Source organism: Chiloscyllium plagiosum, chromosome 13 (genome assembly GCF_004010195.1).
Source record: "Chiloscyllium plagiosum isolate BGI_BamShark_2017 chromosome 13, ASM401019v2, whole genome shotgun sequence".
Taxonomy (NCBI): Eukaryota; Metazoa; Chordata; class Chondrichthyes; order Orectolobiformes; family Hemiscylliidae; genus Chiloscyllium; species Chiloscyllium plagiosum.
Genome location: NC_057722.1, coordinates 74,369,368 through 74,383,158, shown reverse-complemented (window position 1 = coordinate 74,383,158; position 13,791 = coordinate 74,369,368). Strand labels below are relative to the sequence as shown.

The 13,791-nt window shown below is 43.7% G+C and overlaps 2 protein-coding genes across 11 annotated transcripts in view; one reads left to right on the top strand and one right to left on the bottom strand.

Annotated features, from left to right (window-relative positions):
- LOC122556193 (G-protein coupled receptor 87-like) overlaps positions 1-5,002 on the bottom strand; it is a 10,482-nt gene extending 5,480 nt beyond the window's left edge. The window contains exons 1-3 of one of the 3 annotated variants that reach the window (XM_043702733.1): positions 4,954-5,002; positions 4,557-4,622; positions 3,169-3,297 (exon numbers count right to left, since the gene is read on the bottom strand). Coding sequence is in view for 1 of the 3 variants with exons in the window: in XM_043702732.1 (XP_043558667.1) it covers positions 3,169-3,349 (181 nt within the window). In the remaining 2 variants the exon portion in view is untranslated. Of the gene's footprint in view, positions 1-3,168; positions 3,674-4,556; positions 4,687-4,953 lie in introns of those variants that run through there. The other 2 variants (XM_043702734.1, XM_043702732.1) reach the window with 2 other exon arrangements.
- The window catches only part of LOC122556191 (mediator of RNA polymerase II transcription subunit 12-like protein), a 609,874-nt gene that overhangs the window by 331,292 nt on the left and 264,791 nt on the right, over positions 1-13,791 (top strand). The gene's annotated exons all lie outside the window — the stretch shown is intronic.

The window sequence follows — 13,791 nt, the reverse complement described above, 5'->3', positions numbered from 1 at the left end:
GGGGGGGGGTCTGTCTCTTTAATGTTTCTGCTGCAGATAATAAAGTTGCTCTTCGCTCACTCAAAATCTTATAATTGGCTACTTATTGCTACAGTGAAAATTACTTAACTAATTGGAAAGAGCTTTAACTGTGTTAAAAAGATTTTAAAACATTTTGTTGTGACCAACTGGGAAGATTGAAACATTGAGAGCTCATTTGCCTCTTCTGACTTGGTCATAACACACTATACAATGCCTCATACTGACTTTGTATTGGAGTGGAGGTCATTGATAAAGCAGATGAAGGAAGCTGGGTCTGGGTTACTGTCCTGATATTGGTTATTTGAGGCTAATTCTTTGTGGTAAGTATGACTTCAGTCTCATTCTCCAGGACTTCGTCATAGAGTCACAGACTCTTTGGTGCAATTCATTCATGCCGACCAGATATCCCAACCCAATCTAGTCCCACCTGCCAGCACCTGGTCCATATCCCTCCAAACCTTTCTATTCATATACCCATCCAGATGCCTTTCAAATGCCGTAATTGTCAGCCTCCACCACTTCCTCTGGCCGCTCATTCTATTCACGTACCACTCTCTGCGTGAAAAAGTTGCCCCTTAGGTCCCTTTTATATATCTTTTCCCTCTCACCTTAAACCTATGCCCTCTAGTTCTAGTCTCCCCCACCCTAGGGAAAAGACCTTGTCTATTTACCCTATACATGCCCCTCATAATTTTGTAAACCTTTACAAGGTTATCCCTCAGCCTCCGACGCTCCAGAGAAAGTGGCCGTAGCCCATTCAACCTCTTCCTATAGCTCAAATCCACCAACCCTGGCTTGGAGGTGCTGGTGTTGGACTGGGGTGGACATAGTTTAAAAATCACACAGCACCAGGTTATAGTCCAACAGGTTTAATTGAAAGCACTAGCTTTCGGAGCACTACTCCTTCATCAGGTGGTTGTGGATGAAGGAGCAGAGCTCTGAAAGCTAGTGCTTCCAATTAAACCTGTTGAGCAAGAAGCTGGTGTTGTGTAATTTTTAACTTTGTCCAACCCTGGCAACATCCTTGTAAATCTTTCCTGAACCCTTTCAAGTTTCGCAACATCCTCCTGATAGGAAAGAGACCAGAATTCCATGCAGTATTCCAAAAGTGGCCTAACCAGTGTCCTGTACTGCTGCAACAAGACCTCCCTCTCCTTGGTATCTTTGATGGGAAAATCCATCCTTCTCATTTCTGGATATTCGCTGCTTTGTCCAGGTTTGAACCAAAGCTGCAACAAAGTCTGGAGTCAAGAGGACCTTCAGAAACCCAAACAGAGTCTATGGACAGGTTGTTACTGAGTAAGCTGCCCTTGATAGGGGTCAATTTAGCTCATTTGGCTGGATGGCTGGTCTATGATGCGGAGTGAAGCCAACAGCATGGGTTCAATTCCCACACCGGCTAAAGTCCCCAAGAGTGACTGTCCTTCTCAACCTCTTCCCTCGCCTGAGATGTGGTGACTCTCAGGTTAAACCACCACCTTCCTTCCCTCCCCTTCTAATGAGAGTACAATTCTATGGTCTGGCAGGTCTGTAGAAATTTCACCTTTCCCTTTTTACTTGCTAGTACTGTTCATAAGGTCCCCCTCACCTCGCTGTCCGGAGTGATCTCCAAATTGCGGGTGACGCGCTATTGGCCATTGATTTTGACCTCAACCCTGCTTGAGTGTCCTCCTCTCCAAGTCAACTTTTATCTTCTGGTTTCCTGCTTAAGGGCATACGCAGACTGCTGCCTGCTGACCACAGCAGCTTAAGGAGGAACAGAGAGAGCAACAGCACAGCATTAATGAAGAGATCCCGTCACTTAATCTGCCATCCGCGGCCAGCAACTTGGGTATTGTCACTGCACGCACCTTTTTGAAGTTAGTTGTGAGTCAGAGTCACAATGTGGTGAGTCACTGGGCACGAGTGAGCAGCAGCTGAGCTGGAGGTGTGTTTGCCAGCTCATGAGAGGCATTTGAACTGCAGAGAAATCTGATGGGGCAGTGTACACACAGAGAAACACACATTGATGCACACAGCTATATATGCACGCACGCACGCACACAGAGTTATACACACAGGTGTGCACCCACAGTCATGCAAGACTACAGAGGCACAACACATGGCTATACCTACACAGTCATATCCACATGCACAAACAAGTACAGCTACACAGATACAGAGGCACAGACACACTGTCAATCTCAAAAGACCATGCTGCAGCTCTGGAGTCACTGCCCCAATACCTATCGAGGCTTTTGTGAGGTCAAGTCATCAGCGAAATTTTCCCAACGCAGAGGAAGACTAAGGGAACTTCAGGATGGGCATTAAATGTGCATTGGACCCCACATCCCAAGAATGAATAAAGGAGAGGATGTAGCAAATCTCTCTAGCAATTGCAGGAACTCACTATATCACCTCCAAACTCCAGAGTACTTCTGCATGCGTATAATAAACAGATGAGTTTTGTTTTGAAAGATCATTTTACCGGCAAGTTGTCCTTCGCTCTTTACTCAGCATTGATGGGTGGCCCAACCTGCTCTTGAAAATGTGTTGTGCAAATTTGTTGCGTGGACTTGTGTGGCCCAGAATAACAAGTCATGCTGATGTCTTGATAGTACTGTGTTATTTGCTTCCAGTATCTGAAGGGGGCATCCTTCGTGTGGTGGGAGGGGGCACAGAGCTTGGGCAGTGTGTCCTACATTTATACCAAGGAGATAAAGTTCCTGACCGGTCTGTTTTGGAGAAGGTGTTAGCCTGGATATCATACAAACATAGGAAGTAGGAGCAGGAGTAGGCCGTTTGGACCTTCAAGCCTGCTTCACCATTTAATGTGGCAGATCATCCAACACCTCACCTTGTTCCTTCGTTTGGCTCATAGCCTTTGATCCCTTTAGCCCTAAGTACTATATCTAACTACTTCTTGAAAACATTCAGTGTTTTAGCCTCAACTGCTTTCTGTGGCAGAGAATTTCACAGCCTCCCTACTCTCTGGGTGAAGAAATTACCCCTCCTCTCAATCCTAAATGGCCTACCCCACATTGTTACCTTGGTTCTGGGGTGCCCCAGTCATCAGCAACAGATTGTTGGAAAAAGTCTACAGATAGATACATTTTACCATATCTATTTTGGCATAAAATAGGCAATTGTAAATCAGACAATTTGTACCTTGATCCGATTTCTTCAGTGGGAGGCGATAACTTGCACTGATAAAGTACCTTTGGTTGTGGTAAGATGTTACAAATTGCTTTCCAAAGAGGTGATCTGACAAGTGTTGAGGCTGAGCCAAGGAAGAAGCTGTATAAAACAAGAGAATAAGTATTTGCCGAGAATTAGGTTTGGGTAACATCTTAAAGCAAGGCCAAGAATTGGCGAGAGCAGGTTATGAGAAGCAAACTGAGCGTAGGTAGGCCGCAGGATTAGAAGTTGTTACTGTGTAACTTGTCTGTCAAAGGTTGCTCTTCCTGAGCTCCTAGTGTCTGTCATGATCAGTTAACAACTCATTGCTAAATTCCTATGACATGAATGGAGATGAAAGGAGATAATTGCCAGGGCAGAGGTTATAGTGGGGTAATCCCTTGAAGGTAGAGTTAGAGATAAACAGGGTAGTGAAGAAGGCATTTGGAATGCTTGCCTTTATTGGTCAGTGCATTGAGTATATGAGTTGGGATGTCATGTTGCAGCTATACAGCACATTGGTTAGGACACGTTTGGAATATGCATTCAATTGCTATGGGAAACATGTTGTTAAACTTGAAAAGATTCAAAAAGATTTCCCAAGGATATTTCTGGGGTTGGAGGGTTTGAGCTATAGGGAGATGTTAAATAGGCTGGGGCTATTTTCCTTGGAGCATTGAAGGCTGAAAGGTGACCTTGTGGAAGTTTATAAAATCATGAGGGGCATGGATGGGGTGATTAGCCTAAATCTTTTTCCCAAGGTAGGGGGAATCCAAAACTAGAGGGCAAAGGGTTTAAGGTGAGATGAGAAAGATTTAAACGTTTAAGGAGGGGCAACTTTTTCATGCAGATGGTGGTGCAGGTATGGAATGAGCTGTCAGAGGAAGTGGAGGAGCTAGGTGCAGTCAGATCATTTAAGAGGCGTTTGGATGTATACATTAATAGGAAGGGTTTAGAGGGATATGGGCTTAAAGCTGGCAAGTGGGTCCAGATTAATTTAAGATAACTAATTGGCATTGATGAGTTGGACTGAAGGTTCAGTTTCTGTGTTACATATCTCCATGACTCTAAATCCAGTTAAAGTATAACATAACCTTTTTGCTATTCCCTTATTAATAAATCCCGGAATACTGTATGCTGCATTAACTGATCTCTTAGCCTGCCTCGCCCTATTCAGTGAATTATACACAGATATCCCCAGGTCTCATTGTTCCCACATCGTTTTTGTTGTGCCCTTTATATCACTTACTGTTCTTCCTATCAAAAGGAATCATTTAACCATTGCACTCACTCTAGTATCCCTGATTTATAAAGGTAAACTCGGCATGGATAACACGATCAAATTTAATCAAATAGAAGTACATATTTGGAAAGGTTACCTGCGCAAAATGTGTAAGATGCTGGATGAGTCTTCTGCAGATCCTTGGAATGGTAGTCAGGAACGCCTGTTTACAAGCAACTAAATCATGTGTATAATGTCTATGTATAAATTCAGATTTTCTTTTTATCAGCAATAAACTCAAAATGAACATAATTTCCTGGAATTAGTATGCGTGCTAATTTATGTTAGAACTTGTCAGTTTTGAGAGCCAACAATGAGAGAGCTTCGGTTGAAGGCGGGTCTGTGCGTGTTGGCAGTAAGGATTCTGAATAACTGAAACCCTCAGTTACTTACCTGAACTGCAGTTTGCTTATGTATTTTACTACATCTGAAAAGAAAATGTTGTTACAGCTTCTCAATAAAAATGCAGGACGTTGAAAAGAAAGTAATAATACCTCTCGAAGTTAGAATTTGTGCTTTAACTGCTGCAGGGTCTCCAGTAGATTGTACGGTATTAGCCTTTTAAGGGTGGGATGACCGTTGCTAGGATCACAAATTCCTTTCAAATGAGAAACGCTGATTTTAATCTCACCCCTCCACGTGATCAGTCCTACAATCTTCCTTCGGTTTGGATGACCCCACCTATTGTGTGGACTAGCACTGCACGCAACCTTTTGAGAATAATCTCAATTCGACATTAACTCAGCACAGGAGTTTGGATAGCTCTCTCCTTAGAGAGTAATGTCTGACGGTGATTTGACCACATCTCAGGTGAGGGGAGAGGTTGAAAACCTTCATGTTCATCTCAGCCCTGTGCGGGAATTGAACCCACAGTGTGTGTGTCATCCTGCATCACATTCCGGCTGTCCAGCTAACTGAGTATAGTGGACTTGGGTTAGACAGGTTCAAACACAACTGCTTGAGCAATGATGCTGAACAGCTTTGCATATTTCCTTTACTACTGTCTTGCATTATCTTGCCATAATGTCAACAAGTTAATCCGTGGTTCCAAAGAAGAATCACACTGGGCGCAAAACATTTACTTGGTTTCTCTTGCCACAATGCTGCCAGACCTAATGAGCATTCCAGCAAGTTCTGTTTGGATGAAGTTAATCTGTGGATTGCTCAATATTCATTCATAAGAAATTCTATTCTCCTCTTGGAATCTCTCCCATTACTTTCAGAACTCCCAGAGGCATGGGCTTTAACTGCAGTGATATTGCTTTGGAAATGACAAATCCAACCCTTGCCACAGCACTTCTGTAAATTCTTGAGTGTATACCGCAAGTCCATTTTATCCTTTTAAATTAAGAAATGAGTTATGAAAAATGGTGGAAGAGCTTCATTTATTTGCTGGAAATGTGTTGCTGGAAAAGCGCAGCAGGTCGGGCAGCATCCAGGGAACAGGAGAATCGACGTTTCGGGCATAAGCCCTTCTTCCTGAAGAAGGGCTTATGCCCGAAACGTCGATTCTCCTGATCCCTGGATGCTGCCCGACCTGCTGCGCTTTTCCAGCAACACATTTCCAGCTCTGATCTCCAGCATCTGCAGACCTCACTTTTTCCCTTCATTTATTTGCACCTGGATTATTTAAAAAAAAACGAACGACCTCCACACACCTTGAATGGTTAATTCAAGGGCTCTCTCTCCTTACGTTGTTCTAGAATCTTCCAAATGCAGTTTGATATTACTTGGATGGCGGTTATGTTTAATTATATGCAGGTATTGGGCATTAACTGGGGTTTCATTTCAGGATGTGTAACAAGATAAATTACTGAAACTGTGAGTATTTGAAGGTGGGTGGCACTGTCAGTAATAATGTACAAGCTCTCCTTAGATTGTCCTGGAAGAGCTGTCCAATTTATGTGACAAATAAAATAGTGACCTGCTGGTTGGATGATCACTATTTTGTAATGTCATTGGCATCTGTTGCAAAGAGTGGGCATGTCTTAAACTCCCGCACATCAACCCAATTTAGTTTAAATGCGACTTTGCAATTTTCTCATAACGTGGATTGTTCGAGAATGGAACTGCCGCATTATAGCAAAACCAAAGGTACTAGGAAGTGAAACCTGCATTTGTGGGGTTACAAATTAAGGCTGACTACAAATGCTAGTATACCCCGTCATACCTGATGAGGTGGAGAATTAATTTATACACTGAGCATCTAAGAAAACGTGACCTTTGTGAGACTGGAGAAATGGGTTCATCTTATAGAGTAGTTATAGCCACTTGTCTGTTATGTTAGAACAAAGAAAATTTACAGCCCAGGAACAGGCCCTTCGGCCCTCCAAGCCTGAGCCGATCCAAATCCATTGTCTAAACCTGTTGGTCAATTCCTAAGCATTTGTATCCCTCTGCTCCCCACTTACTCATGCATCTGTCCAGATGCATCTTAAATGAATCTACCATGCCTGCCTCTCCCACCTGTGCTGGCAACACATTCCAAACGCCCACCACCCTCTGTGTGAAGTACTTGCCGTGTGTATCCCCCTTAAATTTCCACTTCTCACCTTGAAAGCGTGACCTCTCGTTATTGAATCCTTCACCCTGGGAAAAAGCTTGTCTCTATCCACCCTGTCTATACCCTTCATGATTTTGTAAACTTCAATCAGGTCCCCCCTCAATCTCCTTTTTTCTAGTGAAAATAAACCTAACCTACTCAACCTCTCTTCATAGCTAGCACCTTCCATACCAGGCAACATCCTCGTAAACCTTCTCTGCACCCTCTCCAAAGTGTCCACATCCTTTTGGTAATGTGGTGACCAGAACTGTAAAGGTTGGATGCAGCATTAATCTTCCCCAACTGTAGTTTGCGCCATTAGTTTGTGAAAGCAGAACATTTATTCTGTCTGTAACCATATTCTGTCTGTACATATTTTATCATTTACCAAGACAAAGCCCGAAAGGTCTATCACATACTTTAAACTTATTCTTTAAGATTTGCATCAGTTTAAGTGAATTTGTGCAACTTCAGAAGACTTTATGAATTTAGCAAAAAAAAAGTCAAGCTACAAAGTTTTTATTTGTTCAATTTTACCTCCTGTGTACTTGACCATACTTTTTTGGATTGATTTTCACACAGTAATTGGAATACTGATTGACTTTCATTTCAGAGCTTGTTTAAGGTAAACAAACAATTAGAGTCATTGCAATGTACAACACTGGAACAGACTCTTCAGTGCAGCCTGTCCATGCCGACCAGATATCCCAACCCAATCTAGTCCCACCTGCCAGCACCCGGCCGATATCCCTCTAAACCCTTCCTATTCATATACCCATCCAGGTGCCTCTTAAATGTTGCAATTGTACCAGCCTCCTCCACTTCCTCTGGCAGCTCATTCCATACACGTGCCACCCTCTGAGGGAAAAAGTTGTCCCTTAGGTCTCTCTTATACCTTTCCCCTCTCACCATAAACCTATGCCCTCTAGTTCTGGACTCCCCGACCCCACGGAAAAGACTTGGTCTATTTATCCTATCCATGCCCCTCATAATTTTGTAAACCTCTATAAGGTCACCCCTCAGCCTCCGACGCTCCAGGTAAAACAGGCCCAGCCTGTTCAGTCTCTCCCTATCGCTCAAATCCTCCAACCCTTGTAAATCTTTTCTGAACCCTTTCAAGTTTCACAACCTATTTCCGATAGGAAGGAGACCAGAATTTCATGCAACATTCCAACAGTGGCCTAACCAATGTCCTGTACAGCTGTAACATGACCTCCCAACTCCTGTACTCAGTAATATGACCATAAAGGAAAGCATACCAAACGCCTTCTTCATTACACCTGAAAGTGACAGTAGGGTGGTTCAGTTCAATGGATATTTAGGCAAATAATAACCCAAAGAACTGCGGATGCTGTAGATCAGAAACAAAAAACAGAAATTGCTGAAAAAGCTCAGCAGATCTGGCAACATCTGTGAAGAGAAATCAGAGTTAAAGTTTCAGGTGTGGTGACCCTTCCTCAGAACTATAGGGTGATGGGTTGAACTCCCATCATAGCAGCTGGTGAAATTTAAATTGTTAATAAATAAGGATTAATAATGATGGATTGTTGGGTAAAACCCATTTGTTTAACTGATGTCCTTTAGCAAAGGCAATTTGCCATTCTCATCTGGTCCAGGCTCCATGTAACTCCAGACCCAACAATAATCTGACTCCTAACTTTTTGTTTATTTGTTCACAAGATGAGGGCATCACTGGCAAGGCCAGGACTTATTGCCCATCCCTAAATGCCCAGAGGGCAGCTAAGGGTCAAGCACATTGCTATGGGTCTGGAGTCAGATATAGGCACACCAGGTAAAGGACATTAGTGAACCAGATGTGTTTTTCCTGACATTCAACAATGGATTCAGGGTCATCATTAGACTCTTAACTCCAGATTCTTATTGAATTCAAATTCCACCATTCACCATGGTAGGCTTTGAACCTGGCTCCCAAGAACATTACCTGGGTCTCCGGGATTAACGGTCCAGTGGTATTACTAGTAGACCATCGCCTGCCCCCAAAAATGGCGCAGAAAGCATTCAGTTCAAGGAAAATTAAGGACAGCAACAAATTCAGGCCTTGCCATCCGAGCTTGCATCTTGGGAAAGTGTACAATAGGAAGGAATATTGATGGCTGCCTATTCAGCCTCATTTGAAGAATTGGTCACCACTGCTCTGTACAAAATCTTCCGTTCTTTAACACCCCCGACTGGTGTAAATATTGGCAGGTGGTATTCTGATGCACTTTGCTGAGCCTGTTTTGGATTCCTGCGCTCAATCGTAGTGTGAGACAAATACTTAGATCCTCGGCTGAATGTGAAATAGCCTGTTGGGTTGGGATATGGGAGCGTAAATTATTCCGAGCCATGACGGCAGGATGTGGTTTTGCTTGCTGCACTGAACAGGCAGGTGGGAGAAGCTGGTGAACTATTTAATGCAACTATGATGTGCTCAGAATATCAACAGGAAATTCTGGTTGCACTCGGGTCGGCTTGGTCAGGAGATCGTTTGCATGATCATGGATCTGAAACGTGAACCCTTCCTTACACTGTTTATAGAAGCTGTTTGATCTGCTTTGTGTTTCTGTTTTGATTTCAGACACAGTCTTCTGCATTTTAAAAAAAAATGGTTCACAGCACCGCTAGCTAGGCCAGCATTGAGTGCCCATCCCAAATTGCCTAGAGGGCAGTTAAAAGTCAACCACACTGCTGTAGATCTAGAGTCACATGTAGGCCAGACCGGGCATGGATGGCCGTTTACTTCCCTAAAGCATGTCAGTGAACCAGATGGATTTTCTGACAATCAACACTGAATCATCACTAGACTCTTTCATTCCAGGTATTTATTGAGTTTAAATTCCACTATCTGCCCTGGCAGGATTTGGACCTGGGTCCCCAGAGACATTACCTAGGCCTCTGGATTATCAGCCTAGCGATAATACCACTAGGCTATTGCATCTTATATTTTCATGCTGTTCTTGTATTTGAATTCAGGCCCCTGAGACAGTGGGCCATTTTATTTGCTGCAGCCCTTTGCACCTTTTCACTTTACATAGCTAGTGGTCTTTAAGTGGAAAATAATCCTGTTCTTTTAAAAATTGATATGAATCGCTCTGGTTCAAACATGAATTATTGATTGCTGTACTTTAATTTTCATGTAGAAATCACTGGAATCAATATTCTGGTTTCAGTTCTTCTGCTCCATGAATAGTATAGGTTTTTCACCATGTCAGCTTCACTAATCCTTAGTGTAAGGCATGAGGTTGTATCTGTGGTTGGGGTTAGCTAGCTTCGTGCTAAAAGACTGGTTTCATTAATCTTTGCGGCTAACTGCATGTGATCAGATTGACCACCAATCAAAACACTGGCTTGATAAAACCTGGATTGAATCTTGCACAAAGTAATGGGTTGTCCTAAATCTATCTCGTGCTCTAGTCGAGTTGCAGCTTGGGTAAAACCCCTGCCTCGACTCAGAAGGTTCAAATCTCACTCCAGTCACTTGAGCACAATTTATGGGCTTACACTCCCAGTGCAGTACTGAGGGGTGCGACAGTGTCAAAGGTGGCATCTGATCTAATATGTCCTGAGACTCAATGTTATATTTTGTTCTAAAATGCACCAATGATCTCCCTTGAGTTCTTTTATTACATTAAAGGTGCTGCATAAATGCAAACTGTTCTGAACAAATGGAAATTTGAAATTCAAAAGACTGGGAACCCTGTTCTGAGGAAGGGCCAATGGACCCAAAATGTTAACTCTGATTTCTCTGCACAGAGGCATAGGTGAGGACTGCAAATGTTAAAGATTAGAGTCGAGTGTGTGGTGCTGGAAATGCACAGCAGATCGGGAAGCATCTGAGGAGCAGGAGAATCGACGTTTCAGGCAAAAGCCCTTCATCAGGAAACTGACCTGCTGTACCTTTCCAGCACCACACACTTGACTCTTTCTCTCCACAGATGCTGCCAGACCTACTGAGCTTTTGCAACAATTGCTGCTTTTGCTTCTGATTTCCAGCATCTGCACTCCTTTCAGTTTAATCCTGAGTGGGTCAGACAACATCTGTCAAGAAAACACAAGCCTGTTGATATTTCAGCTGTAAACCTCTTCAAGAGAATTGAGTTGAGTTTTCGTATCTTGAACTGCAGTGAAGATATGTTCCAGCCGCTTTGCTGGTAATTCAGTGCAGATAAATCTGGAAGGAATAAGTGCCCTTGTTCCTCAGTATTTTTGGGAACGAGATCTGTTGAATGTTTGCATTACATGATCTGATGAACTAACACATTTTTCTCATCAACTGATTGGTTTCTCCTCACGAGTTTTAGTTTGATCTCTCTGACATTGGATTACTCCCTCCGTGCCCACTTCACCTTCTCTCGATGAGAGATGAATCTTTCATCCATTACAACTCCCTCCACACTGTGCTTTCTGCCTGTCTCAGCCACTTCTCCCTCTTTCCTCCTTTCCTTTCTCCTCACCTTCAATCTTCTTCTCCCCAATCCACTTGTTTTGCAATCTTTGACACTTTTCTATGTTTTTTAAAAATCTCCTTCTGGGGATATGATGGCCTCCAGGATTGACTTTCTCTGAATGTCCCTGTGAAGTTGATGGTGTGTTGTATTCGAGATGTACAGCACGGAAACAACTCGGTCCAACTCGTCCATGCCAACCAGGTATCCTAAATTAATCTCGTCCCATTTACCAGCATTTGTTACATATCACTCTAAACGCTTCATATTCATATACCCATCAGATGCCTCTTAAACTTTGTAATTACAGAAGAATCTCGATTATCCGAACGAGATGGGCGGGCACTATTTCGTTCGGATAAATTGATCATTCGGTTAATTGATTCATTGCCTTTCCTCTTGGGCTCGGAGTTTTCTGTTAAGTCCGCTCCCCGCCTGCCCCCCAGTCTCGTCCAACACCGCCTCCCTGTCTGTCCCCGCACCCCAACCCTGTCCAACACCGCACCCCATCCAACACCGCTCCCAGTGTGTCCCACCCGTCCAACACTGTACCCCCACCCGCCGCACCCCGCCCTCATCCGTCTCCGCCACACGTGCACACGCAGCCACACACACGACGTTTTACTGCAATTTTTGACAGGTTCCATCTTTACCCTGTACAGGACTATGTTAAAGAGAATATTTGGGGAAGGGAGGTTTAGGGTACACCCCTGTGTAGAACTCCAGGGAAAGTGTAGGGAGAGGGCAGGAGGTCAGTCATTTGGAGACGGTGCCTGGGCTCCCGTTGGTGTCCAGGACTGTTCTCGGCACCATTTCAATAAGCCGAGTTCACTTTTAATCGCTGTCAACAAAAGACATGATCAGTGTTGGAAACACCTCTTTGATGTAAAGTTTCAATCAGGTCCTTGAGATTTCCGTCGAATAATTCGATTTTCGGATAATTGAGGTTACTATGTATACCTGCCTTCACCACTTGCATATCTTGAACATCTGATGGATGCTATAAGTATGGAGGAACGTCGATTATCTGAACGAGATGGGCAGGCATTATTTCGTTTAGATAATTGATTATTTGGTTAAATGATTTTCTCTGGGGCTCAGTATTCTGTGAAGTCTGCTCCCTGTTCAGGAGACTAGGCAGCAGCACACTGTGCGCGAGGTCCCGCCCCCACCTCGCTCCTCCAACCCCGTCAGCCCCCATCCTGCTCCCCAAACGCCATCCGGCCCCACCCCGCCCCAACACCATCCAGCACCTAGTGAGAATGCTGCTGCCTTTGTGGGGCATACAACTTTTTGACAGGTTCCACCTCTGCCCTGTACAGGAAAATGTTGGAGAGATTATCTGGGGAAGGGGGTTTTTAAGGTACACCTTTATGTAGAATTCCAGGGAAAGTGTGGCGGGGGAGGGGAGAGAGAGAGGGAGGGCAGGAGGTCAGTCATTTGGAGACGGTGCCTGGACTGTCCAGGACTGTTCTCGGCAACATTTCAGTGAGCCAGGTTCATTTTTAATTATTGTGCCAGTAAACCAAGGACATGATCAGTGTTGAAACAGCTCTTTGACGTAATGTTTCTATCGGGACCTTGAGATCGCCTTCGGATAGTTCGATATTCGGATAATCGAGGTTCCTCTGTATATAGCTGGTTCTAACTGTCCTATTTGGGATTTCCAAAGAGCACTTGTCAGGACTGTTTTATTGTATATTAATTAGGTTTGTAATTTCATTTGGCTGGTGGGGTTTCCTGGGAATTTGCTCACTGCTGTATGCTCAGAGATTTAGATTAGATTAGATTCCCTACAGTGTGGAAACAGGCCCTACGGCCCAACACATTGAGGAATAGACTCACTGTGGTTAGGGGTTGGAGGTGAATTTTATTAATGGGGTGATTTCTAAATAATAAGTTTGGTTCAAGTGTAACAAGGCTCTGGTAACCACAAACATTATTTTATAAGATGTATTCTCCATGTGTACATGGAAAGGGGTGGTCTTTAGTCAGAAAAGATGCCAACTCTTTTTAACAGCGACATTGTGTAATCAGTACATTGAATCGCTGGGCTGCTTTCTCCTGGCTGTGCTGGATTTTGTTCTGCAGTCAACTTTCCCTGATGATTTAGTCAATCACCTGTCATGTTGCTAATGCAAGGAGATAGGGAAGCATCCAGGATTAATCCCTTCAGATTGGAACATACATTTGTAACACCAAACCTGTCGGTGGGTGGGGGGAGGCGTTTAAATGTTAATGGGCTTTGGATAAAGCCAACAGAACAAAAATGATCTTCTGGCACCAAGATCCATTGGAAGATGCCAAGCTTTTTGCATTTATTGTTTCCATACTTAACAAACCTC